Here is a 12,854-nt window from a genome sequence, read left to right as displayed (position 1 = left end):
GGTACTGATTTTTGATGATTAGCCATGATTGTATTGAATGGCTCGAAGGGCCGAATGGCCTACTCCTGCACCTATTTTTCTATGTTTCTATGTCTCTGATCTCTTGCATTTCTTCCAGTTTTTGCCTCGTCCCTGGTCAGTTTGGATTTATTTACCTACATAGGTCTCATTGTTGGAACTTGTTCTTCCCCCTTCTTAAAACAATCCCTTTTTGATCAGGTTAAATTCCTCCATGTGGCATGTTCCTGTGCCCAATATTACAATTTTGATTGCACTTCTAAAACTCATTCTGCATTGAGGGTATTATATAAATAGAAATAAGAAATATTTAAAGTTTTTAATAAATTTGTTTGTGTGTTTTTAAACAAATGTAACATCTGTTGTAACTCTAATGCAGCTGACAGCTCATTGGGTAAATGATCATGTTAAATATATTTCATTGCAGACAGAGAAGAATAGCACAGGATGCAAATGATCCATATTCAGAGTGTGCTCACCGTATACAAAAAGATCTTTGTATTTTGATATGTGTAGACGGCAATAAAAGACCTGTTATGTTCCGTGGAAGAAAATGCAACACCTCTGATTTTAATCAGTAGTGCCATTGTACCAAAATGGGTAGCTATATGGAGGAACAGAAACACAGTGTATCATAACATTGTTGTTTCAATTACAGGATTAGTACAGAGACCCAAATTATTGATCTGGAGATACCAGTTCAAATCCCGTCAGTGCAGTTGTGAATGTAAAATTGAATAATTAATTAAATCTGGAATTAAAGAGATAGTATCAGTAATGCGATTGCTGTAAAGACTCATTTTCTGGTTCACAAATGTCGGAGAAAGATACTGGCCTCTTATCCACAATAAAAGCAGAAAATGCTGGAAGCTCCAGCAGGTCAGATTACAGATTAGTTTATTCTCAAAATTCTTTGTTCACATGAAGCTCACAGCAAACAGTACACATACAGTGATCATAAATACAATGGCAAGTGCAAAACAACAGAATGGTGCAAGATTGTAGTGAAAAATCATTGAGTCATGCAAAAGAACATTGAAATGCAATAACAGAATAACTGACTGAGGAGAGATAAGAGTAAGATAACGTTGCAGCACCTCCAGGGTCGGGATGTGGTGGAGGTGATTGATTCAGGAGTCGCGTTGCAGTCGGGAAGTAGCAGTTCTTAAGACTGGACGGCCGTGCTATCGCGCTCCCGCATCTTCTCCCAAAAGGCAGAGGAGTGAACAGAAAATGACCAGGGTAGCAAGTATCCTTGACGACCCTTCCAGTCTTCTTGATGCAATGCTCTGTAAAGACGGACTGGATGGAAGGCAGCGGCAAGCCTTTGGTGGACTGGGCTGCGTTCACCATGCTGCAGGCTCAGGCAGTCGAGAGCAGAGCTGAAATGCATTCTGTCAGAATATTTTCTATAGCACATCTGTGGAAGTTAGACAGAATTCTCATGGACATGCCAAATTTTCTCAGAAGCCTCAGAAAGTAAATAAGCTGATGTACTTTCTTGATCACCATGGAAAGAGAAACTTTATTTAATATTTCTAGTCCAAGACCTTTCAACGTCCTCGCCAGGCCCATCCAATGTGATTGTTCAGAAGAAATAGCCCAACAGCCGTTCATGGCTGGAGCTGTTAGGCACTAAATGCTGACCCAGATATCAACTATCATGATCTGACAACAGTTTTTCAAGATTCTGCTGTCCCCTCATTAATCCCTTCTTCTTTGCTTTACCTGAGACGTCTGAGCCCCTTTAAAACCTATCGCACCACCCATGCCTTAAGTCTTCTTTAATTCCCTCCCCATAGCTGCTCAGATATGACAAGGAACTGTAAAGTTAAGACACCTAAACAAAGTAAGATTATGATTCATCTCACAAAGTTTCAAAAAGCAGACATTAAACTCTGTACTGCCTTATGCTTTATTGGTGGCTGCAGAGAGGAATGAAAATGGTTAGGATGCCCTTTCAGAAACTATATTTTTCTCATGAATTTTATTTCGGTTTGTTGCTTGTTCTGCAGTTAAATGTTGCAAATAGTATGGTGTGAGTTCCGAGTGATAACATTAAAATAATGACTATCATGTTTCAGAGGCCTTCAGGGCACCTGTATTTCGACAAGGACCAGATAAGAATGGGTTTAGCTTGGGCTGCATCAAGAATATGAAGCAGATATTTGGCGATGAGAAGAGGTATTGGTTGCTGCCTGTCTTTACAAGGTACAGATCCTGACATCTCCTATCCTTATCAATTCTGACAATTACCCCATTTGGGGTCTAGTTCACTACGTAAATGATTGCTGTAAAACTCCATTGAAGATAAGTCTTTTCTGAGAAGCTGAATTTTCTTTTACCTCTATTAATTGATTTAATTTTGGTTTAGTATTTCCCAAGGGTTCCTGCTAAACAATTACACAATGAAAGGTAACCATGGGTATTGGGAAAGCTGACCAAAAGATGCATGGAAGTAATAGGTTTAAAAGGTTTGTAACGATGCTCTCACTAAATTAAGAACAAACGGTGTTCTGGGGAAAAATTCCTGAGAGCAATAGGCAGCTTAAAACAGCAACAGGACTACTAGATAGACACAAAATGCTGGAGTAACTCAGCGGGTTAGGCAGCAGCAACTCAGCAGTGTTACCTAGAAGACACAGGAAAGGTATATCGAATCTGAGACAAAATGGTTAAGTTGCATGGATAGAATGGGTTGTTCACACAAGTGAATTGGATAATTGTGTCCGTTAACTCTGTTTATAGAAAAACAATGCTGATATTAGCAAAGTAGACATTGGCAATGAAATTCACAATTCACCTTCGTTGCGGTAACACAACCTATGGTTGTCTGAGAAAAACAAAAATAAATAAAACCTGTATTTATTAGAATAAATTAATTATAATAATTTTCAATTAAGTTATTCTAACCAGCCAGCAGAGACCCCTGCCTATGGCCTATGCCCAGAGACCTATGCCCAGAGACATAGACTGACTACAGCAGGACCTCAAAGCACCAAACCTTCCTCATGATCCTGCAAATCCACTAGCAGAATAAGTGAACCATACGTCAGTATCCTCTTTCAGGCCAATGTCCCTAGAAACAAAGTGCTAATTATTCTATCAATGGACTGGCCACACCGTTAACATACCTGATTATAAGTTCATACAGTTTTAGGAGCAGAATTAGGCCATCCGGCCCATCAAGTCTATTCCTCCATTCAATGATGGCTGATTTATCTTTCCCTCTCAACTCCATTCTTATCCCCAACAACCCCTAATACCCATACTAATCAAGAATCTGTAAATCTCCACCTTAAAATTATGTGAAAATATCCGATATCAGACTCCAAAACAGACGCTCAATTCTAAACTCTGTCACAGCCAATGGTTACCAGATGGACAAAGGCAACAACTAGTCAGAGATGTTCTCATGGAGCCATACAGTGTGAAAACAAGCCCTTCAGCCCAACTTGGCCACTCCACCAACTTGCCACATTTACACTAGTCCCATCTGACTGCGTTTGGCCCATGTCCCACTAAACAATTCCTATCCATGTTCCTGTCTAAATGTTTCTTAAATATTGTGATAGTACCTGCCTCAACTACCTCCTAAGGCAGCTTGTTCCATTGGGTGGTAGGTTCCATACACCTACCCACCCCATGTGTAGAAAGGTTGCACCTCAGGTTCCTATCAAATCTTTCCCCCCTCACCTTAAACATTTGTCCCTGGTTCTCGATTCCCCTACTCTGGGTAAAAGTGCATTTACCATATCTATCCCATGATCTTGTACGCCTCTATAAGATCACCCCTCATCCTCCTGAGCTCCAAGGAATAAAGTTGGAGCCTGCTCAACCTCACCCTATAGCTCAGCCCTTTGAGTCCTGTTTCTTGTAGCCTTTTAGAAGCATCCCGGTTTAATCCTGGCCCCGGAATCATTCTAAAGAATACTAGAATTTAGGGATGGCATTGAAAGCCTTGAATCCATTAGGTGGAAGTGCACAGAGCTTGCCCCTCCCCCAACAGAGGCACCAGAAGGAATGCACCAAATTACCCTCTCACACACCTCACCTAGTACCTCTTGGCACACCTGTAGCAAAGTTGGTCCCATATTGGCCTCATCAGCCACCTTAGAACCCAGAGAACTGGAATTGAAACAAGTCATCCTCGATGTCGTTGGACTAACTAAGAAGATAATAGGAGGTAGATGATAAGAAAGACCTCAAGAAAACCCATTTAGACCAACAGGAATGACAGCTGTAGGTGTTTTAGCAGACGTTAGGACTATTAAACAATAAAAAAGTATTTTTTTCTTTATGGTGCCCCACGCCCCATCATCCCCCCCCCGATCAATGATTTATGCATCTGAGATTAAACCTAATTACATAAGTACGGATCCAAAGTTATATATCTCATGTGCATTGTATTTTCCACATCGATATTTTGCAAATTCAAGCCATGTTTTCTCTCATTGCAATGAAAGGAATTTGCGATATAAAAAAATAATCTTGTATGTATGAAGATTACAAGGTACAATTTTTGTTAAAGTAAAGAGAGAATATTGGACTGAAAGTGTCAACTTCTGATATGTATTGGTGATCAAATACCATTGTAAATTTGACATAAGCCTCATTGAGCAGAGTTACATACCAAATGTCGTCATTTAGATAATTGGCCCTAAGAAGTTTTTAATTAAACTTGCAGTTTAAATCCAGAGTTTGGAAACTTGTCACCTTCTGAATGAGATGCCTTTAGCTGGAGAATAATTTTCCACATGCACAGTTCCAATGCATTTTATATTAGGCAATCATAGGATTAAAGCTTGTGATTGGCAACTAGTTTTAACAGTGCTGAGAACTGCTTGCTCACAGGTTCAAACATGCATTTCTGAAGGGCAAAACTCCACATTGGGATGTGAAAGCAGAAATAAATGTAGGTTTTATTCTTTGAAAAGAAACCCCAATCATTGTTGAGTTAAATAGTTCTCTAGAACCCAGCAACAAAGCAGTTTTATCACAAGCAAACGGGCAATTTTGTATAACAGTAAAGTGGCTCATACACCGGGAAGTTAAAAAGCTATTGGCATTCCCAACCTCTCTCCTTTTCTGGCAAAACAAGATCAAGTATTTCACCCTTGTTAGAAGGTAAATATGAGATCTTCCTGGTTGGTTACCATAGGTCACCGGGCATTAAATATACTTGTTTATTAAAGGAAAAGCAAATGTTTATTCATATGTGAAAATGTCTGTTAAATACATCAAGAATATCAAGATAATGTACTATAGTCTGTCCCAAAAGCAAGTTAGATTATTGTGTTATTTTATGAATAAATGACAATTTATTTTGAAATTAATAATTTCTATGTTGTGTAATTGCAGTTTGAGCGATGGTTGTTCCTTCCCAACATGTTTGGTGAATCAGGACCCAGAGCAACCCATGACTCCATCTGGGCACAACTCAACTGCTAAAAAGTATTTACTTATTTATTATTCGATTCCCTGTGTATCTGGAGTTTTTCAAAATAGATGGGGGTTTTTGCCCAATTCGGTGACTTAATTTATAAGCACGTAATTTTTAAGCTTTCAGTTTCCAACTTTGATTATTAGATCTGTTTTTAAATATGCAATTGATCTTTGATTGCTGAGGACAAGGATATGTAATCTCTGTAAGGCATGCTGCATGTGGTAATTGCAGTATTAAGTGAGATTTACTCCATTTAAAACTAAGGTGAGAAAAAACGTTTTCAGCCAGAGAGTTGTGAATTTGTGGAATTCTCTGCCACAGAGGGCAGTGGAAGCCAAATCACTGGATGGATTTAAGACAGAGTTAGATAGAGCTCTAGTGGAATCAAGGGATATGGGGAGAAGGCGGGCACGGGGTATTGATTGGGGACGATCAGCCATGATCACAATGAATGGCGGTGCTGGCTCCTCCTGCACCTATTTTCTATGTTTCTATGTTTACTGAATGACTAGGATGGTGAAAAACCCTGGAGGTTAATTCAAACTACCCTCACAAAAAAACAATCATTTAATCACAATCACAAGTGTGGGGGAACAACGGGTCAAGCAGCATCTGTGAAGGGAATGGACAGATGACGTTTCAGAGTCTGATGAAGGGTCCCAACCCAAAATGTTGCCAGTTCATTCCCTCCACGGATACTGCCTAACCTGCTGACTTCCTCAAGCACTTAGTGTTTTGCTCAAGGTTCCAGCACCTGCAGTTCCTGGTGTCTCTGTAATCATTTAATCACCTGCTCCAACAGTGTTACTGAAGGACATCCTTTTCTTGCCAAGCCTTTACGAGAGTCCCAGAACCATCTATTGGGTAGCAACCAGACATGGTCAGATGGAACTTATGACGATGGAAAAGGCAAGCATGGTGAGTATTTAGAACATTTCAAAATTTAAATGAACTTGACAAAAGGGAACTTGGGGTAGCTCTGGCAGATAAAGTAAAGGAGAATGCAAAGAGATTGTACGTGCATTAAGTGCAAAAGAGTAACTCGGGAGTGAATGGGACTCCTCAAAGATCAACAAGGCCATCTATGTGTGGAGGCACAGGAGATAAGCAAGGTTTTTAGTTTAGAGATACAGCATGGAAACAGGACCCTCTGCCCACCAAGTCCATGTTGACCATCGATCACCCGTTCACACTAGTTCAATGTAATCCCACATTCTCATCCACTTCACACACACTGGGTTCAAATTTTACAATGGCCAATTAACCTACAAGCAAGCAAGTCTTTTGGATGTGCGAGGAAACCAGAGCACCCAGAGGAAAACCACATAGTCACAGAGAGAATGGGCAAACTCCACACAGACTGCTCCCGAGGTCAGGATCGAGCCCGGGTCTCTGGCGCTGTGAGGCAGTGCACCGGTTGCTCCACTGTGCTGCCCTTTTCTATTAAAAGGGAGTTCTTGTTGGTCTCTACTACCTGCAGGTAGGAGGGTGCTTACGAAAAATCACTGGCTACATTTAAATTTAGTATAGAGTTACAGTATGGAAATGGACCCTTTGGCCCACCGAGTCCATGCTTTGGAAAGTTGTGATGTCTTGAATCTATATTACAGAAATGTTGAATATCTTAAAATGCATTAAAGTAGATAAATCCCCAGGACCTGATCAAGTGTGTAGGACATTGTGGGAAGCTAGGAAAGAAATAGTGGGGCAACTGACAGAGATATCTGCATCAATGAAAGTCACAGATAAAGTGGGGGGAGATTGAAGGGTGATTGATGTTAAGCTGTTAATTAAGAAATCTGCAAGGCAAAGCATAGGAACTACAGACCAGTGAGCTTTACATCAGTGGAGGGGTTTTGAGTTTGGATCTACTTGTATTTGGAAAGGTAGGGACTGATTAGGGATAGTCGGCATGACCTTGTGTGTGGGGAATTGCGTCTCAACAATTTAATTGGGTTTGTTGAAAAGGAGACCAGGAAGATTGATGAAGGTATCATGGTAGACGTTATCGGCATAGACTTTGGCAAGGCCTTTGAAAAGGTACTGCATGGTCGGCTGGTCTGGAAGAATATGTTACATGGGATTCAGGTCGAGCTAGCCAATGGGATTAAAATTGGTTTCATGGCTTTAAGAGACAGAGGGTGGTGGCAGAGAGTTGTTTTTCAGACTGGAAGCCTGTAATAAGTGGTGGAACACGAGGTGACGAGGCATTTGGTACTCTTCTTCATCAGTCAGGGACAGGAGTTGGGACGTCATGTTGTAGCTGTGCAAGACATTGGTAAGGCCTCATTTGGAGTACTGAGTACAGTTCCGGTCACTCTGCAATGGGAAGGATGTCATTAAACTGGAAAGGATGCAAAAACAATTTGCAAGCTTGTTGCCGAGTCTGGAGAGCTTTGGTTAAAAAGAGAGGTTGCAAGAGCTGAATCTTCTTTTCCTGAAGTATGAGAGGCTGAGGGGCGACCTTGGATAGGTTTATAAATCATGAGGGGCATAGATAAAATTAATAGCCATAGTCTTTTCCCTAGTGTAGGGGAATCAAAAACTGAAGGGCATAAACTTAAGGTGAAAGGGAAAAGATTTGATTTAAAGGGAAATCGAGGGAGATCGTTTTCACACACAGGGTGGTGCATACATAGAACAAGCAGCCAGAGAAATGGTGGAAGCATGTAAAATTATGACATTTAAAAGACACTTGCACAGGTACAATGGATAGTAATGATTTGGTAACAAATAGACCAGGCTAGTGGAACTAGCTTGGTTATGCTCCTTGGTTGGCATGTACGAGCTGAGCTCCATGCTGGATAACTATGTAAATAGATGCAATGTTGATTTGAAACAAAAGCAAGACAAAGGTAATCACTGTTGATTTTTAAAGATGAGTTCATATGCTACATATCTCCACAACTCAGAGTACAGTTTCTATGCAACTACTGTCTGCAAGCCTCAACTGTTATAAGATACATGGTCAAATATTATTGTAATATATATAAGGAAAGTCACAATTATATAAACAAGACTAATTAGTGTATAGAATCGTAACTCTGCCAAGTACTGGATGGGGGAATAACAAATGAATGCATTCATATTTTAAACGCTGGATAGAATATCTTTTATTATTCTAAGCTTTGTGGGAAAATTTCAAACTATGAATGAGAGGTCATCAGTGATTGGGATTTACTAGTCAGTTATGAGCAGTGTGCTGTGAACCCGTGATATCAGGTATAAGCAAATAAAGAGATTCAATTGAGAAAGATCTACTTGGTCTACCAAGCCCTTTTAGATTGATTCTAGATTTACATAATGTTACTCTTATGAGTTGTGATTTCGATCTGTAAGACACACCTGGGAGAATAAAATCCACTATTGTTGAGTATCTCTGGCTCTGTCCCATTTCAACTTCAGTTCAGCTCCAATTTGATGGTGCCAATTGATGCAAAGTCAATTATAATCACAAGCAGCTTATTTTTTAAATCCTTTATGGAGAGAAAAGGGGACTTTTCCCAATGCCATCATACTGAAGACATATAAAGCTTATATTCCTGAGTTTGCAATCTAAAATAAATTGCCTGGTTTTTTTTCCACCTCCCCTCTACTTTTCATTGCTTTAAAAATGCTTGTAGGAACTTGATTAAACTGTTGTTCTTCCCTTACTTCTCTGTTCTCCAGAATAACTATGTTTCTTCATTGAATATTTAGTTCTAATTTCTTTCCAAAGCCTGAAATCATCATGGTTAATTTTGCTTCAGACTGACAACTTTACCTTTAAACTGCAATCACCAATTAATTTTAACCACAAAGCCACATTGGTGCAAAATAATGAATTATTTCTGAAGAAAGAATTAATTGTAGGAATGACCCTAGTCTGGAGTGATGACAATGTTGGTTAAATAGTTTCCCATTTATCTTGCATATCAATTTAATGAAACTTGTTCAAGGCATCAGGCATTTGATCAGGCATTTCGGCACGAAAGCTGCCCAAGCGAAATATAAGATGCTGTTCCTCCAATTTGCATTTAGCCTCACTCTGACAATGGAGAAGACCTAGGACAGAAAGGTCTGTGGGAATGGGAAGGAGAATGAAAGTGTTTGGCGTTCAGGTAGGTTCAAGTGGGCTGAGCTAAGGTGTTCAGCGAAACAATTGCCTAGTATATGTTCGGTCTTGCCGATGTACAAGAGTCCACATCTTGAACAATGGATACAGTAGATGTGGTTGCAAGTGAACCTCTGCCTAACCTGAAAGAACTGTCGGGGACCGACACTTTATATCGTCACTTTCACAGAGCTATGGCATTAGAGAGATATGGACCAAGCGAGAGATAAAGTCTTGTTCAGCAAACCTGTACAATAATCACAACATAATTTTGAAAGGAAAGTTGAATTTATTGGGTAGTTACTTCCTTGGACCTCAGACTGCTTCAAGTGTTTGGAAGAAAGGCCAAAGAATCCGAGAAAATCTATTTGTGAATAGAAATTACATGACCAGCATAAAACCAGATGTTATGTTACTAATGTTTTAGGTGTTTGTTAATTTACAGGTATGAACAATCCTGTCATGGTCATGGAAAATGAGACCTAGCACCCCCTCAACACACTTAACCACCTGGCAGCTGTAAGTAGACAAACATCCTTGTAACTATGTACTTCTATTTCATGGTCCAAAGTTGTGGTAATAGGAGGAATATTATAACATCGTAAGTTTCACGTTAATATATAATAATAATAATAATAAACATTTATTTTTTATAGCGCTTTTCCAAATGCTCAAAGACGCTTTACAAAACAGTCATGACATAAAAACAAACAGACGAACTGTCCTGACGGAGAAGCGGCGAACAAATAGCGCCAGCGTCCTCTCACGTCAGGGTCCGGCAGTAGACAATAAAGAACACAAGACACACAATTACAATTTTAACACAAACAGCCATCACAGTGATTGCTCCATTGAATTGTGCAAATTATAGACCAATGTAACTAAAAACTTCAGTTTCTGCATTTTGCTAGAGCTGTAATTTAAATAACTGAGGTAGCTCTTACCTACTTAAAATGCCTTCTCACTAAATCATCTTGCATAAGATGAAAGACGTACAGGTATGTAGGTTAATTGGCTGGGTAAATGTAAAAATTGTCCCTAGTGGGTGTAGGATAGTGTTAATGTACGGGGATCACTGGGCGGCACGGACTTGGAGGGCCGAAAAGGCCTGTTTCCGGCTGTAGATATATGATATGATATGATAAAAACTTATTACACCCACAGGCCACGAATTTATACTCAAATTCTCTTAATTGCCTGCCTTAGTTTTGTCATAAGATCAGCAGGAGGCACTTAAATTTCTTTATTTATCTGGTTGCAGATCCATTAAAATACTGTGCCTAATTTTATGTATTATCTTGGACTATGAATATTTCACTGCTTCTTTGGTTTGGCATCCAGAAACACTGAATGTAATTTTCAGATAGATACGCCAGTTCTTCAGCACTTCCATCTATATTATGGCATGAATCAGAACGCATGACAACAGTTGGAACTTCATACCTTCCATCGATTTTCATTTCATCTGTTAAAGAACGTTCTTTTTGAATATTGAACATTGATTTCAAGTCGACATTAAAGTAGGGAAAGCAATTGACTGTTTCTTTTGTATTCGGCAATATGGGCTTTGGAAGTATTGGGAAAGAGTGAGTTGGAAAGTCTCTATAAGAGCTATATTAAGCTGGGAAGAACAAACCTGAGCACTTTCATTTACACGTATAGGAAGGAACTGCAGATGCTGGTTTATACTGAAGATAGACAAAAAAGCTGGAGTAACTCAGTGGGTCAGGCAGCATCTCTGGAGAAGAGGAATAGGTGATTTTTCAGGTCATGACCCTTCTTCAGACTTTAATTTAAACGGCAGGTCCATGAATTAATGATGCTAGGGGCAGTGTGGGTAAATTTTGGGTCATTTTCTGTACCTCCAAATATTTTTGATGCAAAGCATGTTTTTTTGGTCAACTTTGCAAATTTTTTTTCCCAATTTTTCTTAGTGGAAATAGGAATAGAAAGGCTGACAGCAGCTAGGCTGTCACAGACTGATAACATTTGCATAAAGTTGAAGCTGCTTGGATAAAATGAACGTGGGTACAATACTTATCAGCAGTAACCTTGCATTGTGCAAATTTGACAGTTTTATATCCCTGAAGCTTCCCTGATAAATCAGACCTGGCAGACGCAATGCACTTTAGTCATAGAGTCACAGAGTGATACAGGTGGCATGATAGCCACCTCTATCATGTGGCTCTGTACATGATAGAGCCATGTACAGGCTCTACATGGCCTGTAGAGGCAATCTCTCTACAGAGAGATGGCCTCTCTGATCTGAGGCCACACAGATGGCCCAACTTGCCCACACCGGCCAACATGTCCCAGCGACACTGGTCCCACCTGTCTGTGTTTGGTCCATATCCCTCCAAACTTGTTCTATTATTGTCTAACTGTTTCTGAACCATTGTGATAGTCCCAGCCTCAACTACCTCATCTGGCAGCTTGTTCCATACACCCACCACCCTATGTGTGAAAAAGTTACCCGTCAGATTCCTATTAAATCTTTTCCCCTTCACCTTAAACCTATGTCCTCTGGTCCTTGATTTACCTACTCAGGACAAGAGACTCTGTGCTTCTACCCGATCTATTCCTCTCATGATTTTATACACTATAAGATCACCTCACATCCTCCTGCACTCCAGGGAATAGAGTCCCAGACTACTCAACCTCTCCCTATACCACAGACCCTCTAGTCTTGGCAACAGCCTTGTAAATTTCTGTACCCTTTCTAGCTTGACAACATCGTTCCTATAACATGGTGCCCAGAACTGAACACAATATTCTAAATGCGGCCTCACCAACATCTTATACAACTGCAACATGACCTCCCAACTTCTATACTCAATACTCTGACTGATGAAGGCCAATGTACCAAAAGTCTTTTTGACCACCTTATCTACCTGTAACTCGACCTTCAAGGAACCATGCACCTGCGCTCCTAGATCTGCCCTACCATTTAATGTGTTGGTCCTGCCCATGTTAGACTTCCCTAAATGCAACACCTCACATTTCTCTGTATTAAATTCCATCAACCATTCCTTCACCCGGCAAGCCCTGAAATGGAACCCCCAAGGAAAAAGGAAAAGAGGTCGCCCCAGGAACAGCTGGGGAGAGGTGTCCAGGCAGAAATGTCTGGGAGTGGGCTCAACTGGGGAGATCTTGAAAGAACTGCTAAATTCAGTACCCCATTCTTGTTGTTTCCCCATATCCCTTGCTTCCATTAGCCCTGAGCTAAATCTAACTCTCTCTTGAAATTGAGGAGCATATTTAAAAAAGAAATCGGATGGGCAAAAGGTGCACAAGATA

General features: G+C 40.2%; 1 protein-coding gene across 5 annotated transcripts in view; it reads left to right on the top strand.

Annotated features, from left to right (window-relative positions):
* The window catches only part of zdhhc2 (zDHHC palmitoyltransferase 2), an 87,087-nt gene that overhangs the window by 43,350 nt on the left and 30,883 nt on the right, over positions 1 to 12,854 (top strand). For 3 of the 5 annotated variants that reach the window (XM_078398022.1, XM_078398030.1, XM_078397994.1), the window contains exons 9-12: positions 2,103 to 2,229; positions 5,380 to 5,472; positions 6,267 to 6,382; positions 10,003 to 10,076. In XM_078398022.1, the coding sequence (XP_078254148.1) occupies positions 2,103 to 2,229; positions 5,380 to 5,472; positions 6,267 to 6,382; positions 10,003 to 10,043 (377 nt within the window). In that variant the 3' untranslated portion in view covers positions 10,044 to 10,076. Of the gene's footprint in view, positions 1 to 2,102; positions 2,230 to 5,379; positions 5,473 to 6,266; positions 6,383 to 10,002; positions 10,077 to 10,213; positions 10,726 to 10,920; positions 11,081 to 12,854 lie in introns of those variants that run through there. The other 2 variants (XM_078398013.1, XM_078398004.1) reach the window with 2 other exon arrangements.

The sequence above is a fragment of the Rhinoraja longicauda genome, chromosome 1 (genome assembly GCF_053455715.1).
Source record: "Rhinoraja longicauda isolate Sanriku21f chromosome 1, sRhiLon1.1, whole genome shotgun sequence".
In the NCBI taxonomy this organism is placed as follows: Eukaryota; Metazoa; Chordata; class Chondrichthyes; order Rajiformes; family Arhynchobatidae; genus Rhinoraja; species Rhinoraja longicauda.
Note: the sequence above shows the minus strand (reverse complement) of the source record. Positions and strands in the feature narration are given on the sequence as shown.